This window comes from Bos grunniens, chromosome 22, assembly GCF_055505025.1.
Source record: "Bos grunniens cultivar Pamir isolate PY7600 chromosome 22, Bosgru_T2T1.0, whole genome shotgun sequence".
NCBI lineage: Eukaryota > Metazoa > Chordata > Mammalia > Artiodactyla > Bovidae > Bos > Bos grunniens.
Window position 1 is genome coordinate 12,329,635 of NC_141186.1, and position 15,463 is coordinate 12,345,097.

The following is a 15,463-nucleotide window of genomic DNA, read 5'->3' on the forward strand; positions in this document are numbered from 1 at the left end:
ACAAAATGTGTGTGTGTGCTCAATCACTTCAGTCCTGTCTGACTCTCTGTTACCCTATGGACTGTAGCCCACCAGGTTCCGCTGTCCATGAAGATTCTCCAGCCAAGAATACTGGAGTGGGTTGCCATTTCCTTCTCCAGGGGATCTTCCCAACCCAGGGATCGATCCCACATCTCCTGTGTCTCTTGCACTGCAGGGGATTCTTTACTGCTGAGCCACCAGGGAAGCCAGCGCACGTGTGTGTATACATATGTATATTCTGTGTTATTCTTAGTCACTCAGTCATGTCCGACTCTTTGTGACCCCATGGACTGTAGCCCACCAGGCTCCTCTGTCCTTGGGGATTCTCCAGCCAAGAATACTGGAGTGGGTTGCCATGCCCTCCTCCAGGGGATCTTCCCAACTCAGGGACTGAACCCAGGTCCCGCATTGTAGGTGGATTCTTAACCATCTGAGTCACCAGGGAAGCTCAAGAATACTGGAGTGAGTAGCTTATCCCTTCTCTAGGGTATCTTCCCCACCCAGGAATAGAATCAGGGTCTTTGGCATTGCAGGTGGATTCTTTACCAGCTGAGCTACCAGGGAAGCCTATCTATATATAGTCATATATCTCTATCTATCTATCTATCTATCTATACAGAGAGAGAGAGAGAGGAAACTTTTGTAATTCAAGACTTGAAATCTGTATGCTTTAGAAATGCATGGTGACTGCTGATTGGCATGGGACTCCTTCTTCATGATAAAAATGTTTTGGAATTAGAGAGTGGTAATGGTTGCACAGCCTTATGAATATACTGTACTGAATATAAGTGTACTGAACTGTACACTTAAAATGGTAAATTTTATGGTATGTGAATTTTATCTTGATTGAAAAATGCATGAAGAACTTGTAGATTTGAGGCCTCACACTGGTGGTTCTGGTCTGGAAGGGGCTAGGAGTCTTCATTTTTAGCAAACTTCCCTGGTGCCACTCAGACTGACATTTAGAAGTGACTGCCTTTGAGCAGTGAGTGCACAAATCATAGTTGTTGTTTATCGCTGTCGTGCCTGACCCTTTGCAACCCCATGGACTGTAGCCTGCCAGGCTCCTCCGTCCATGGGCTTTCCCAAGCAAGATTACTGGAAGTGAGTTGCCACTTCCCTCTCCAGGAGATCTTCCTGATCCAGGGATTGAACCCACATCTTCTGCACTGGCAGGCGGATTCTTTACCAGTGAGCCACCAGGGAAGCTACAAATCACGGAGACTTTCCTAAAACACAGGTTCTGGACCCGAGATTCAGTAGTTCCTGTAAGATCCTTGTGATGCTGCTGCTGATGATCAGCATACCCCACTTTGAGGGCAAGACCCAAGGACACAGAAGGGCTGCTCCCCAACCGCACAATCCAGGCCCCTCCTCTCCCTCAGTGCCTCCCGAGCCCGCTAGGGGGCGCTGTGGGAGGCCCGCCGTGCGCTTCCATCCCCGGGTAGCAGAGCATCAAGGAGCCTCCCAGAGCCATCAAGAGCCCAGCGCAGGGCCTCCCAGATGCTGAGCCTCTCCCTGGGGCAGCTGCCCTGGGAGACAAGGTCCACATCAGGGTCCTCAGGGCCGGTCCTGCCAGGCAGAACCAGCTCCTCGCAGCCTGAGAGCCACCACTTCTGGTGGCCCCTCTGGCCAGGCTGGGGACTCTGTTGGCCCTGCTCCCCCTGGCTCACCTGCCTCCCTGGCCTCAGCCGCCCCGTGGCCCAGCCTTGCAGGAACCCCGGGGCTGCAGGTGCATCCCCAGGGGCTGAGCTGACTGCTAAACAGAGCTGGTTGGTTAGATACCTGGAGGAGAAGCCCCAGGTGGGAGCCAGAGCGTGCTTTCAGTGAGGCCACGCCCTCGCAGTGAGTCCAGAGAGAGGCTCAGAGCAAGAAGAAGGCTGGCCTTTCCTCCTACTGCACTGCTCTCACCAGGCTATGCCCACACGCCAGCAAAATGACAACTCCTCATGTGGTTGTCTAATCACTCTTGGGCGGGGGGGTGGGGTGCTGTAAAATTCCCAAGGGGGCAAGGACAGGGACTTATCCAGTTTGATAAGCACCCCAGAGTGCCAGGCAAAGTGTGTAGCACCTACAGGGAGCTTGGGAATGGCTCAAAATTAAATCCAGAACCACCCATGCCTCACAAAGTAGGATGCAGCTGTGAATAGTAAGCTGCTCCATGAACACAGTCCCTCCCCACAGTGTCTGCCCACCTTGGAGACCACCCTTCTGATGCCACAGTTACGGCCTAAAAAGGGGGGAGCGGTGTTCCCTGGATGTACACGTCTCAGGATCCCCAGGAGACAGGTCAGAGCAAGCTGGAGGGGGCCAGAGAGCATCTGCATGCAAAAAACGAATGGGCCCTAAGGCCCTCTGAGTGGTCCCGGGTTTGGGATCAGCGCTGGGTCACAGGTGGGCAGACCATGGAGCCAGGAATGGGCACCTCTCATCCCTGCCTGGATAGGAAAGGCCCCCTGAGTAGTCAGCATTCGGTTACTCAGTTCCTCACTGGACAGCCATTTTCACCAAGCCTCCTGCCCTGCCCAGAGGCCTTGGCCTTCCAACCAGAAGGGGAACAGAGAGGAAACTTTAGGGAGCTCCCTTGGGCCCAACCTGCCAACCCCACAACTAATCACACTGCTGAGCCCAGCAGTGTTGATCAATTAACAGCCAAGCCAGCTGCAGCTAAAGCAAAGCTGCCCAGGCCCTCACGCTGAAACACAGGCACCTCTGACTCCATGGCCAGACACCCGCCCTCCCCAAGAGGCTCTGCATGTGGGATCCCTTTTCTGAAATCCAAAGAACAGCCATTTCCCTGTTCCATGCTCGGTCTGAATGGGATCCTTCTAGGACCCAAAGACCAGTACCCATCCCTCATCGCACCACAGCCCACCCATCGGTCTCCTCCACAGCCTGAAGCTTTTTCAGGCTGTGGTTTACATAATTTAATGCTAACCAGAGTTCTTTGAGATACTCTGAAACTGCAAACGTTTTGTCAACACCTAATCAAAAAGCAAGTGTTGCCTCCCTCGAAAGAGGCCCACGTATGACTAAACCAGAGGCCTCCTGATTGGGAAGCAGTTTCTCCTTGGCTGAGCCCTGGTGACCTGCCGGAGGTCCCTGCCAGTGGGTGGGGAGGTGCAGGGCATGGCAGGGCTGTGGGGGGGCTGCAATTCGAAGGGGACAGGGGGAGCCAAGACCAGAATCAGGGGACACTGACCGGCCTCATTTCTTCTGCTTTCCTTGGTAGCTCAGCTTCTAGGACGCTTCTCTCCTGAAGAATCAGCTGAATCTCCCAAGTCTTCATGTGTCCACTATCCCCCAGGATCTTGTTAAAATGCAGATGCCGAATCGGCAGGTCTTGGGGTGGGGTCTGAGAGACTGATGTCCAATCGGCTCCCAGGTGACGACTGTGTGCTTGCTTGTTTGAGGACTGACCAGGAATCAACATCGCCCTTAGTCCTAAATGCCCTGTCCACCCTCTTCCCCTGGGTGGGGCCCACCCAGCAGGGATCGATCGCAAAGGATATGAATGCACCAAGATCTTCACAGCCACTCTCCGGATGGGGTGGAAGGGGCTGAGGACATGCAAGGCGTTGGTGGCGCTGAACCGGAAGATGGTCTTGCCTTTGTTCAGGACGATGAAGGTCTGCGGACAGAGAGCCACTTTAGGTAGGGTGGCAGCCCTAGGTCCTTATGGAGGAGCTCCTGGGGGGCAGGTGTGGGCTCAGAGGTCTAGAACTCTGGCAGAGGGGTAGGGTGAGAGGAAGAGGAGAGGGCCTGACAGAGTGGTGGGGGTACCAGGAGCTGGCAGGTGAGTGGATCCTCGTATGGTCACCCATGGCTGGGCTGGGACAAGAGCAAGTTCTGGGGATTGTCAGGTTGGGTAGATTTAGTTTCGTTTCAGTGAGAAGGGGCCTTTCATGATCCTAGCTGAGCTGTTATCATAGCAGAGGCCAGGACCCAGCTGATGCCCCCCTGGTTCCCCTCTCCCTCTGACCCCTCTGTGCTTCCCCACCGGGCCCACCGAAGACTGAGGGTGCGAAGAGGGAGCTGGGTCAGCAGGGACAACCAAAGAGGGATGAGGAAAATGCAGAACTCAGCCCAGGAGACAGAAACTTTCCCTGGGACCCTGTCTCCTAGAGTCCAGACAGATGGCAGCCCCAGCTGACACCAGAGGCCATGACCTGGTGTCTTCCTCACTAGGGTCATGTGTTGCCCAGGGTAAACCTGCTCTTCACGCTTCTGGAAGATTCTATCTACACAGCACAGTGAGGCATGGGAGTGGACAGTGGGTGTTGGAGGCTGCGCCATAGCACATGGAGTGGGCATCTGCGTCCAGTGCCGTCTTTGAGGACAGCAGTCCATCCCCGTTGGCTACAGCAGGCACTGCTGAGGTGGCAAGGCCTGGGGCTGGGCTTCTCCCAGGGCTGAGCTGGTGAGATAAGGTTCTATTTAATCTGGGCTAGGGAGACAAGCTGTCCAGAAAGATCGGGACTGAAAGTTCTGCTGTGGCACCTGCGTCACCCCATGGGGTTGCAGGCAGTGTGACCAGGGGTCAGCAAGGCAAGACAGGAGGTTAGAGACCAGAATCCTACCTGGGGCCACTGCTCAAGTGTCCCCGGTCACAGGGACAGGAGAGTGTCCCTGACTGCTCCCGGGCTGAGCTGCCACCAGCCCCCAAAGCCCAGCCCAGCTCTGGCCCACTCTCAGTTGGGTCCCTTTGCCATGACTCCAGTCTGCGAACTCCGACCCCATCACCACTTTGATGCACCACTCAAACCATGACTTGTCCCAGACGTGGCCTTAACCCCAGCCCTAATTCCAGCTCTGACCAGCCAGGACCTAGGCCCACCCACCCTGACTAATCCCAATATAGCTAGAGCCCTCACCTTCACCCAGCCTGAGTCACCTGAATTGGGGGGTGGGGAGTGAGGCCAAATTCACGGTCTCTTCGCCCACATGTGCGCATAGCCTGGGTGGGCTTGACCTCCACCCATGCACACGTGCGTGCACAGGGGGAGACAGCTGCGCATCACTCCCACTCGCAGACCCCTGGTCTCCTGGATGCAGTCTCAGCGCATAGTGACACACCGCTCAGGCGCCTGGTAACACTGACACACACTCAGGAACACCAGGTGCTGGCCCTGCCCTGGAAATGCCAGCCTGTCAGCCCTCAGTGCCTCCTCAGCCCGGGCACTGACAGCAGGGATGTGGGCAGGACCCGTCTTGCTTGGCACCCAGCCTTCTGGGGAGAGGCCTCCACCAAATTGAAACCCACCTTCCCCTGGCCATGTAGCCCAAAGTGTGGGCAGCTGGGGTGGGGACTCAGGCCTCTGCAGGAGCCCTGTGTGCCCGAGGTCTGGCCGGGTGCAGGCGGCACACGGTCCTGAGAGGTGAGGACAGCGCAGGGGCCCCAGATGGGGGAATTTATCTCCTGGGTAGAAATTCATGCTGGAGGAAGCTTGAGTTACCCCATCCAAGTGGCCAAAGGACTTCCCTGGTGGCTCTGACAGTAGAAGAATCTGCCTGCAGTGTGGGAGACCCAGGTTTAGTCCCTGGGTCGGGAAGATCCCCTGGAGAACAGAATGGCAACCCACTCTGGTATTCTTGCCTAGAGAATCCCATGGACAGAGGAACCTAGCGGGCTACAGTTGTGGAGTCGGACACGGCCGTGACTAAGACACACAAACAGTGGGCCAAAGTCCATTCCTCTCCCCACACTCTGAAGGGACAATGGCAGAGCCACCGGCTTCCCACTCCTTTCAGATTTCCCACGAGCCCTCACAGTCCCATCACCAGCCCACAAGGCCCAGATGCTGCCGCTGTGGCCCCCAAGCCGTGATGGCACAGCCAATGCCCAGCAAATTCTCTGGGGTGGGGGGCGGAGGCTACACGCTGTCCCTGCTTGGGGGAGGGATCCCATGCTGTGCTCTGGGTCCAAAACTCAACTCAGGACAGGACTCAGGGCCCGACTCTGACTGACATACACACCACAGGATCAGGAGTCCTCCAGGGGTGGAAATCTGACCACAGATTATCCCCTGAGTAGATGCTCCACCAGGAGGCAAGATTTCCAGAGTGGCTGCCTGCTCTTCCTTAACAGCACTGAACCATCTCAGGCTGCATAATTCTGGGCTTTTTTTCTGGAACTCCAAAGTTAAGGTGATTGGAATATAGATTACTAATGACTCACTTCCCCGAGGCCCAAGGGAGCCAGCCCCAAAGAGAGCCCCGTATGGAGGTGAGACCCTCTCCCTGTCTGCCTGGTCGACTGAGATGCTGCGGGGAGGCGGGGTGGGAGTGGGTGGCAGTCACCTTTTGAGTGCTATAGAAGGGGTCCAGGTCCTCCAGGGGCTCCCCGATGAGCTCTCGGGGTGGGTTGCCGTAGAGATCCGGCAGCTTTTTGGAGGCCTGCAGGTCCAGCTGGGGCCGGGGCGCCTCCTCCTCGGGCAGCCCGTCGCGGCTCTCCTGCGAGGCGGCCGAGCTCCGGGCCTGCTTCTCTGCCATGCGCTTCTCGATGGCTGCCAGAGACTCCCGGGTGAACCTGCGGAAGCTGCTGGTGCCCCGAGGTAACAGGAAGGCTGCCATCTTCTCATCCTGCTTCTGGGGCACAGGCTGTCCTCACGCTGCCTGAAGGGAAGCTGAAAGACACGCAGACATGGGGCTGAGGCTGCATCCGGGGCCAGGGGGCGGGGTGGTCAGACCTGGGGGGAGCGGCTGGGCTTGGTGGAGGAAGAACCCACATCCTTGCAGAGATGCCCCCCACCTCTCCAGAGGCATGCCCGGCAGATGCCGACCCGGGGAAACCCGGAATCCTCTGGGCTGCGGGGAATGCACGGGGATCTGCAGGAGGGGCACTTGTCCCTTCCCCATCCCAAGGAGCAACTTTGAAAGCAAGTACACACGAGAAACTGGGTCACCAGTGACCCTTCATTCTACCCTATTCAATACAAAAGGAAACCCTCACACCTGTGGGTTTCCTGACCAAGCCCACTTTGACACACTTCTCACAACTGGTGCCCCCCCAACACCCTGGGCTGAGGGGGACACTCCACGGGAAGGGGCAGGAAAGGGGCTGGTCATCTTTTTATCCTAGATCTCTGGCAGGGCTGGTCCTGAACGCACGAGTGAGGGAATGAATGGTGACTACGTAGGTGAGGGGCAGGTGCATTAGAAGGTACCTGATGCTGCCCTTCCTCTCATTTGCCTCCTCTACAGGACACCCTGGGACCCTAAGAGGGTGATCAGAGGCCTCCCGGGCCAATGTACGAACTCTGGGCTTCTTTTCCAGGCAGCTCTCTGGCCTGAGTGGTGGGACCAGAGGGCGGGGGACAGTCTGTCTGGTCTTCCCACCGTGTACCTGTGCAGGGGAGGGTACCCAGACTTCACCTGGGGCACGGAGGTGCCAACATCTGGCAATGGCTGGGGCATCTGGATCTGCTGACCGAGGCCCAGGAAAGTCCTGCAGGTTTGGGGAAACAGCTGGGTAACAATTTGGCAGCTGCCATCCAGATGTTGGCAACCTGGCGTACACAGCTGCCTCAGAGGCCACCCCCCAGAGCATCTCAAGGAAATCCCCGAGGGAGACAGCCTTCCAGAGATGGGAAATGCTGACGGAGCATCCCAGACTCCCCCACGCCTCCACTCGCTCCCCTCCCCCTGAGTCTGAACAAACCCTGAGAGATAGCAGAACCAGAAAATGGTGACCCCGCCTCCGCTGGGACGTCCAGCCAGGCGCCCACGAGTGATGCCATACAGGGAGAATGTGGCCCCCAGTGGCCTCAGATGATCCAGGACCTGGTGTGAACAGGCTCTGACTCTGACACGGAGCCTGGAGAATGTGTGCCCGACTGCCCCACCAAAACAGGATGTGGTCAGCCCAGCTCCCCAGTGGGACACCTCAGCCAATGGGAGGGGAAGGCCGTGTTGCTAATTACCACATCAAACCCAGGCAGGGCCGGGCACCTGTTGGAGGTCTCTGCCAGGACAAAATCCCTTTCCGTCAAAGATCGGCTTGGCCTTGATCTGACTCCTGACACACGTCACTGCTGACCCCAACGAGCAGCCGCCACCCTGACCCCTGCGCATACCCCGCCGAGGGCTGGGGCCTCGAGCACCGCGAAGTAGGCACCTGGCCAGGTGACAGGTAAACAGTGAGCAAGCACAGCCAGGTCTCAAAAGGGCGCCCCTGGTGCCAGGGGCGCCATGGCGCGGAATGTGTGAAGGGAAGCCAGAGGAGAGAGGTCCCAGGACGCTGTCAGAGCCACCCGTGCTTCAGCCTCTTGCGCTTCTCTTTCCCTCCAGTAAAGTTAAAGGAACATCCTTGTTGAAAACAGCAGGTGAAGGAGTAGGTCTCCCTTTAATCAAAGGCTGTCCCTCTCTACCTCCATCTTTGCATGCACAAAGACAGGCAACTGTAATACTTATCACCAAATGTGAATGGTGATTTTTTTTCCCCCAGGCTGGGAATTCAGGTAATTTTAAACTTTCTTCTTTGTGCTCTTCTTCAGTTTTTGAATTATTTATGATGATTTTGTGTTACTTTTACAAATACAATAAACTCATTATTCTTTTTTATTTTTTTTTTTAAAGAAGAAGCCAGCCTGGATGCCAGTAGCCCCTTCCTTGCAGGGCAATCCTCTTCACTCTGAGCAATCACTAGCCCCGTAAATCAGGAAACCTCCTCTTTTGCTTGGAATTATTTCCTAAAAATAGTGTTCTCTGTCTCACTGTATCCATCTGTGTCCATATGCCTGCAAGGTTTCTGGAGACACGTGGACGCCCATGGACCTACGGAGTCTTTACTGGTACATACCCATGCATGTGTGTGTGTGTGTGCGTGCAAGCCTGCACCTGCATATGCATCTGTTCCAGTAAAAGTGTTTGTAAAATGTGTACTGAAATCAACTTTTCATACAGATTGGTGCCCATATCCTAAGTGTACACACGTGGATGAATTTCCACAAACTGAACTCACCCAGTATCTAGCATCCAGGTTGGGAAATAGGTAATTTCCAGTTCCTCTGAAATAGGTAATTTCTAGTTCCCCTTCACTCCCCAACTGAATAACCATTCTTCTGACTGCTAACAGTCAGGAGACCAGCTCTGTCTCTGCAGTTCAGAGGCACCTAACAGACCTCTTGGAGTGATGGGAAAAAAATTCAGGGGAGGGGATTGCCTCTCATTCTCAAATTACCTACCTGAAATCTAACAAATTCTCTACCTGAAACTTAACATCTCCTTCCATTATGAATGTAGGCAGCAAAACGGAAGGGCCAGCATTACCGGTGACCAACAGAAATGCAGCTATTTCCCTGTCCCATGACAGGGGCTGCAATATCTCAAATGTCATTAATGCCATGGCTACTTTAAAACTGGGGCTTCCCAGGTGGTTCAGTGGTAAAGAATTCACCTGCAATGCAAGAGACGCGGGTTCGATTCCTGGGTCGGGAAGATCCCCTGGAGGAGGATATGGCAAATCCACTCCAGTATTCTTGCTTGGGCAATCCCATAGACAGTAAGCCTGATGGGCTACAGTCCATGGGGTTGCAAAGAGTCAGACACGACTGAGCAACTGAGCATGCACATGTATTAGAACCATTGTTAGATATTATCTAATAAAGTAATCATGAAGCCCCAACAATGGGGCCCTGGGTCCTGGGAAGGGTCTTTCCGCAGCTGGCTTCCAGCAGGGAACCAAACCCCTGGGGCTTGGTGGTTTGTGAAACCAGATTCCAGAGGAAGTTCCCGGCTCCCCAGCAGCAGGGCAGCTTCAGGTTCCAAAGTAAACCTGCCATGAGCGTGCTTTGTCTCTGGGTCCCCACAGGTGGCCCACTGTGGGCGGGTGGGATCCGTTTTCTCCCTTGTTCTCCGCTGCCTGCACCTGGCTCTGGCCCTGCCCTTCCCTCAGAAGCTCGGGGCCCACGCCCTGCTGAGGCTGAGGCTGAGACTAGCTGAGCCCTGGCTGCAAGCTTTCCAGTGACAGCGGGGTAAGGAGACGTCGGTGTAGATCTGAGGACACTCCAGACTCCATACCCTTCTGGCATAGGTGCACAGGCCCTCAGCTTTGTGGGAAGAACCCACCTCTGGCTGGGGAAGTACAGGGGGCCTCTGTCTCTCACAACTCCATCATGTGGGGGAGCCGGTCCCAGATTTGATTCAAAGATCACACAAAGATCATACTCTTCTAGATGCCAGCATTTCATGACTCTCACTCTCACCCAGGACAGCCTCTCCATCTGCACAACTTCTCCACTGGCAACAGTCTCTCCACCTGCACCAGTCTCTCTACTTGAACCAGTCTCTCCATTTTGGACTGCCAGGAGATCAAATCAGTCAATCCTAAAGGAAATCAATCCTGATATTCATTGGAAGGACTGAAGCCGAAGCTCCAATACTTTGGCCACCTTATGCAAAGAGCCGACTCAATTGGAAAAGACCCTGATGCTGGGAAAGACTGAAGGCAAGAGGAGAAGGGGATGACGACAAAGGATGAGATGGTTGGACGGCACCACCAAGTCAATGGACATGAGTTTGAGCAAACTCTGGGAGATGGTAAAGGACAGGGAGGCCTGCCTTGCTGTAGTTCACGGGGTCTCAAAGAGTCGGACACGACTGAGCGGCTAAACAATAACAACTCCGTTTATACCAGCTTCTCCATTTGTACCAAATTCTCCATCTGCACCAGCATCTTCACCTGCCCTCTAGGCTGGGTCAGCTTCTTCCAGCTGATCCCTCTTCCTGGGCCAGTTTCCCCTGTTCTGTCACTTAAGCTCTAAGGAGCCCTTACTCCATCCTGTCCCAAGTCCATCAGTTGATTACCACATGCATCTCTCCCTAAGTTCTGCCGGCTCCTGCGAGTTCTTGGGAGCAAACGGTGAGCCCTCCTTTTCAAACCGGCTCCTCCTGACATCGTCTCCTCGGACACTGGCCACAATCCCCCAACTCCACCAAACATCAGACCTCCATCTCCACAGCCACTGCCCTGGGATGGGCTTCCTGGCTCCAACTGGGACTAGTCTTGAGCCCACTGCCACCGCCTCCTCCCTCGTTCCTTCCACCTGCCATGTGCGGCTCCCACCACTCCCTGGCTCAGACATTCCCAGCACTGCCGCTGGCCTGTGCTGGCCTGTGCTGGGCTGAGTCGCTGCAGGCTCCTCTCACTGCCCCACCTCCTCCAGGAGACCCTCTCTGACTGCCCCCGCCCACACTGACGTCCCTCCTCTGGGCCAGGAGGCTGAGGCCGCATCCCGTCCTGGATCCCTTTCTGGCCTCAGCTGCCCTCTGACAGTTGGTGGAGTGGGTCTGGTCTCCCCAGACATGTTGGAAACCTCTTCTGAGGACAAGGGTCCCTCCTCTGAGTCACTAGCCTGTAGGTACAGGAATTCACATCTGGGTGGAGATGCTGTAGGGGGAGAGTATTGACTGTTCACACCAGAAACTCGACCTCCCTAGACTGTCTCATCTTTTTACATCTTCCTGAAAGAAGATTTGCTGAATGCACAGGGCACACAGCTGGTGCTCAGTCAGTGGTGGTGGTTATGATGCCGGGACATGGGACACGACAGCCTGGCAGCCCGCGGTGCAGCCGCATAACGTCGAGGTGGAGGAGGGACACGCAGACATCCCGGGCATCAGCACTGAAATTCCTGAATCCCCAAATGCCCTTCAGTCCTGGGAAAATTAGGCCAGCTGGCCGTTCCCTGTGGTGAGGAGGGACCCGACTCCAGCCTAACCCCTCCTTGCAGCCCCTTCCTGCCCACGCTCCTCCCGGATCCTGAAGGCAGTTCCTGAGTCACTTCTGGCATTTTGGTCACCTTGGAATTGGAGCCTCTGGAACACAACAGGCAAAGAATATTCTTTGCCATGTAAATTTATGCAAAGCACTCTGTGGAAGTGGTTCCCTGGCTTCCTAGAAAATCTCCGCTGGCTTCCTTGGCTCTGGGCGCCTCCTTCCTGCCCTGCAGCCCAGGTGACCTCAGGATGGAGCACCCATTGCCCTGGGCACTGGCTTCACCCCTGATCTACCCCTGCCCCCTCAGTCCCGGGGGCTCAGGGAGCTCAGGAAGTAGGAGCTCACTCCCCATAGGCAGAGGTAAGGGTACCAGGAGCCACTTCATTTCTTCCTTGAGGAGAATCCGTTGGAACTAATCAATACCTCAACACATAGACTCATTTTATTAACTGAATGACTCAGTGAACATTTAATCAGCACCCACTGTACACAGCCCTACAAATTATTTCTTAGAATACTCTTCTTCCTCAGATGATGGATTCCAAATCAACAGATGTAATGACAGGAAAGGGAGAAGAGTCACCAGCAAATAGACTGTGGTAGCTTGTAAGGATACTTCCACTGGGTATTGTTGAGACTGGCATGAGGAGATGCCCTGGGCCAGAGAACCCAGACTTGTGCCCAGGTCTGCTTGCCTCTCTGTCTCTGAAAGACTTGCAAGTCCAATGCGGGACAGCGGCAAAGTCAGGGCTGTGGCTCGGAAGCAAGACGGCCTGTGCGATCCTGGGTCCTGGCCACTTGTGTGTTCTTGGGCAACCATCAATTGATGGTTCTCTACCTCACTTTTCCCACAGGTAAAACAGGGTTAATAACAGTACCTATTTCATGGGGCTGTTCTGAGGCATAAGTATATTAACATTTGCACATGCTCAGCACATGTGTCATTTGCTATAATCATTGTGGTTATCGTTGCCATTCTTTTTTCTCTCAAGAAGTCCAGCTCAGAAGACCCTTCTCTAAAAAACCTTCTGGTGGCCCACACCTGTCCTCCCTGCCTGGCTGGTCCTTCCCTTCCCTGTGTTCCTGGCATACTGCATTCCCATATTTGGCTTTATCACAATTTGCTTCCACATCTGCCTCTCCCTCTCCCAAAGCACAGTCTGGCCCCCAAGAGGAGCCTATAAGGGCCTGGTGAATGAAGGAGTATATGCGTGAATGAACAAGTGCCAGCTTAACCTTCCTATTCCCCAGCCACTAACCACACCGTGACCTTGGACAATGTTATTACCACCCACCTCATCCTTTCTGGACCTCAGTTTCCCCAGCCATGAGCTGAGGTGGGTCAGCCCAGCAGCGTCACCTGCTAATTACCTGCCTGGGAGTAACTTCACACAACAATCCTAGGACGAAGGGAGGTTATTATGCCCATTTTACAGATGGGAGACCTGCTGCCACCATCCGTGGTGAAGCCAGGCCCGTGAGACTAACCACTGCACGACACTGCCTCCCGCCTCTGCCGGCACGGAGAGCAAGGAGGAAGGGTCAGGGTTACCTGCGGCCTGCCCCTCTGGACTGAGCATGTCTGTGATCCTGGCTCCAAAGCTAAGAGCCAGCCCATCAGCCTCCATGGAGGCTGATCCTCCTCCAGCGCAGCCCAGCTGGCCAGGACCACGCCCAGGCGCCCATGCACGGCCAGGGAGACCTGGCTGATTTCTGCCCCTGCCCAGAGTCGGCATTTTCTCTGACAGCAATTTTCTCTCCACCTCAGGCTTGTGGAGCTGCTTGGTACCAGGGCGAAGCCACCCCGACCCGAGGCTCGTGAGCACCTGGCATGTGGCTGGTGCCCGTCCAGATGTGCTGTTGTTACATCCACACCAGCGCGGAAAGCTGCTTGTCACGATAAAGAAAGCCAACTATTTCATTATTAACTTTAAAACATCGATTGCAACTTAAACTCATCATATTTTGCATATATGTACTGGGGGAAGTAAAACATATTAAAATTAATTTCACTTGTTTACTCTTGAAAATGTGGCTACTAGAACATTTTTAATTGCCTCTGGGACTTCGCATTTGTAGCTCGAATTATATCTCTATTGGGTGGCACTGTCTTAGAGTTCCAGCCACTGGACCCTAAACCCTTACAGAACTCCACCTGCTTCGGGGCTGGGCCTCTGGCTGGCCTGGGGGTGGGGGAGGGGAGGGAGCAGAAAATGAAGGGGAGGAGGGATGGAGGGGCGGGGGATGGGTGGGAAGCGAGCCATCCTCAGCGGACTAGAAAGTGGCCACCCGGGTTTCTGGTCTTGGCTGTGGGTGGCTGTGCTGGCTCCAGCCACAGGTTGGGATGGGAGGGGGCGGCGGGAAGGGGAGGGGTCAACAGCGTGTTTCGGGCCAGCCCTCCTGCCCAGGCAATTATCTGCACAGTCCTGGCTCTCCCAGGGTAACAGCTTGGACAAAGGCTCAGCGGGGGTGTCAGCTGGTGCTCGTGGCCTGTGCATTCAGGTCCCTGCTCCCAGATCAAAGGCACATTGGTACGTCCTTGTGCGCACAGGGGCTTCAGCTAACCGGCTCCCTGCAGGCTCCATTCCTTTGAGGCTGCACAGGCATTAACCCTGTCCACTCTGGAGCCGGGTCCTTGGGAAGTGGGGAGCCGTGTCACGAAGGGGCTTTCCTTCCCCAGCCGCCCTCCCAGCCCCCAGCAATCTGGGGAAGTCCTGCAGAATCATCCTCATCTCTCTCTGAGGTGAACACGCCCACCCCAGAAGCCGGGGATGCCCTCATTTACATGCATTTGCATCTCATTTATTCCAACACTCAGGCAGAAGCTGAGGCTAATTCAGCTGACAGCAAAACCTCACTGGCTTGCTCTGCTCAAGTGATTCCCCAGGCAGGGAAGAAAAGGGGATCCTTGAGACCAGGCCCCCTTCTGGACTGGGAGCTGTGGGCAGAGCTCAGGTCCAAAGGGGCACTTCGGAGCCAAGCCCTGGATTCAGCCCAAGCCTCCTGCCTTTTCGTCCGGCTTCCCCGCAGTAAGGGTGGGGCCTGGGGGCTAGGAAGTGGCAGGTCATCTCATCTGAGTGTTCCGTGGTGTTTCGGTGGCAGGTCAGAGGAAGTGCAAACCCTCCACTGGGCACACGGCACCCCCTTGCCCCAAGCTCAAGTCTCCTCCTCCCGCTCCCCTCCAATGCCCATGACTAAGGATCTATAATGTGCTGAGCAGCTCTGAGCTGTCAGTCAAGGCCCAGCACTGCCTCTGGCTCTGGGTCTCCTAGGTGGAGACCTGGATCATCCACTATTCAGAGACCAGAAGTTGGAGAGCTGGCTCAGTCACCCTGGGCACTTCGGCCCCAGACCCTGTGGCAGCTATACACACACAATACATACAGCCGGGCCAGAAAGGTGCCCCACTGTGGCTCAGGAAACGCCCTCCAGGCATAGAGGTGCCCCCGAGATAGCAATCAGCATCCCAAGTCTTTCTCTGACCCGGTTCCTTCCAACTCACTTTCATCAATCCCTGGGTCAAAAAAAGCCTCCACAGGGGAACTGTGTACAGATGCCATGGCAACCGAGGCATTTATGGGGGCACCTACTGTGTGCACTGAAGAAGACACAAATCCCCCAGAGAAACCTAGGAGTCCCCAGAGGGAGAAGCCAATCCACTAATCCACAAAGTTCACGCCACAAAACTGTCCAGAACACAGCAGAGCCAAATGTGCGACCCTT

General features: G+C 55.3%; 1 protein-coding gene across 11 annotated transcripts in view; it reads right to left on the reverse strand.

Moving 5' to 3' along the window:
• SCN5A (sodium voltage-gated channel alpha subunit 5) overlaps positions 1-15,463 on the reverse strand; it is a 108,044-nt gene that overhangs the window by 84,382 nt on the left and 8,199 nt on the right. For all 11 annotated transcript variants that reach the window (XM_086365961.1, XM_086365963.1, XM_086365959.1 and 8 more), the window contains exons 2-3: positions 6,322-6,647; positions 3,534-3,652 (exon numbers count right to left, since the gene is read on the reverse strand). In XM_086365961.1, coding sequence (XP_086222087.1) covers positions 3,534-3,652; positions 6,322-6,594 — 392 coding nt within the window. In that variant the 5' untranslated portion in view covers positions 6,595-6,647. The remainder of the gene's footprint in view (positions 1-3,533; positions 3,653-6,321; positions 6,648-15,463) is intronic.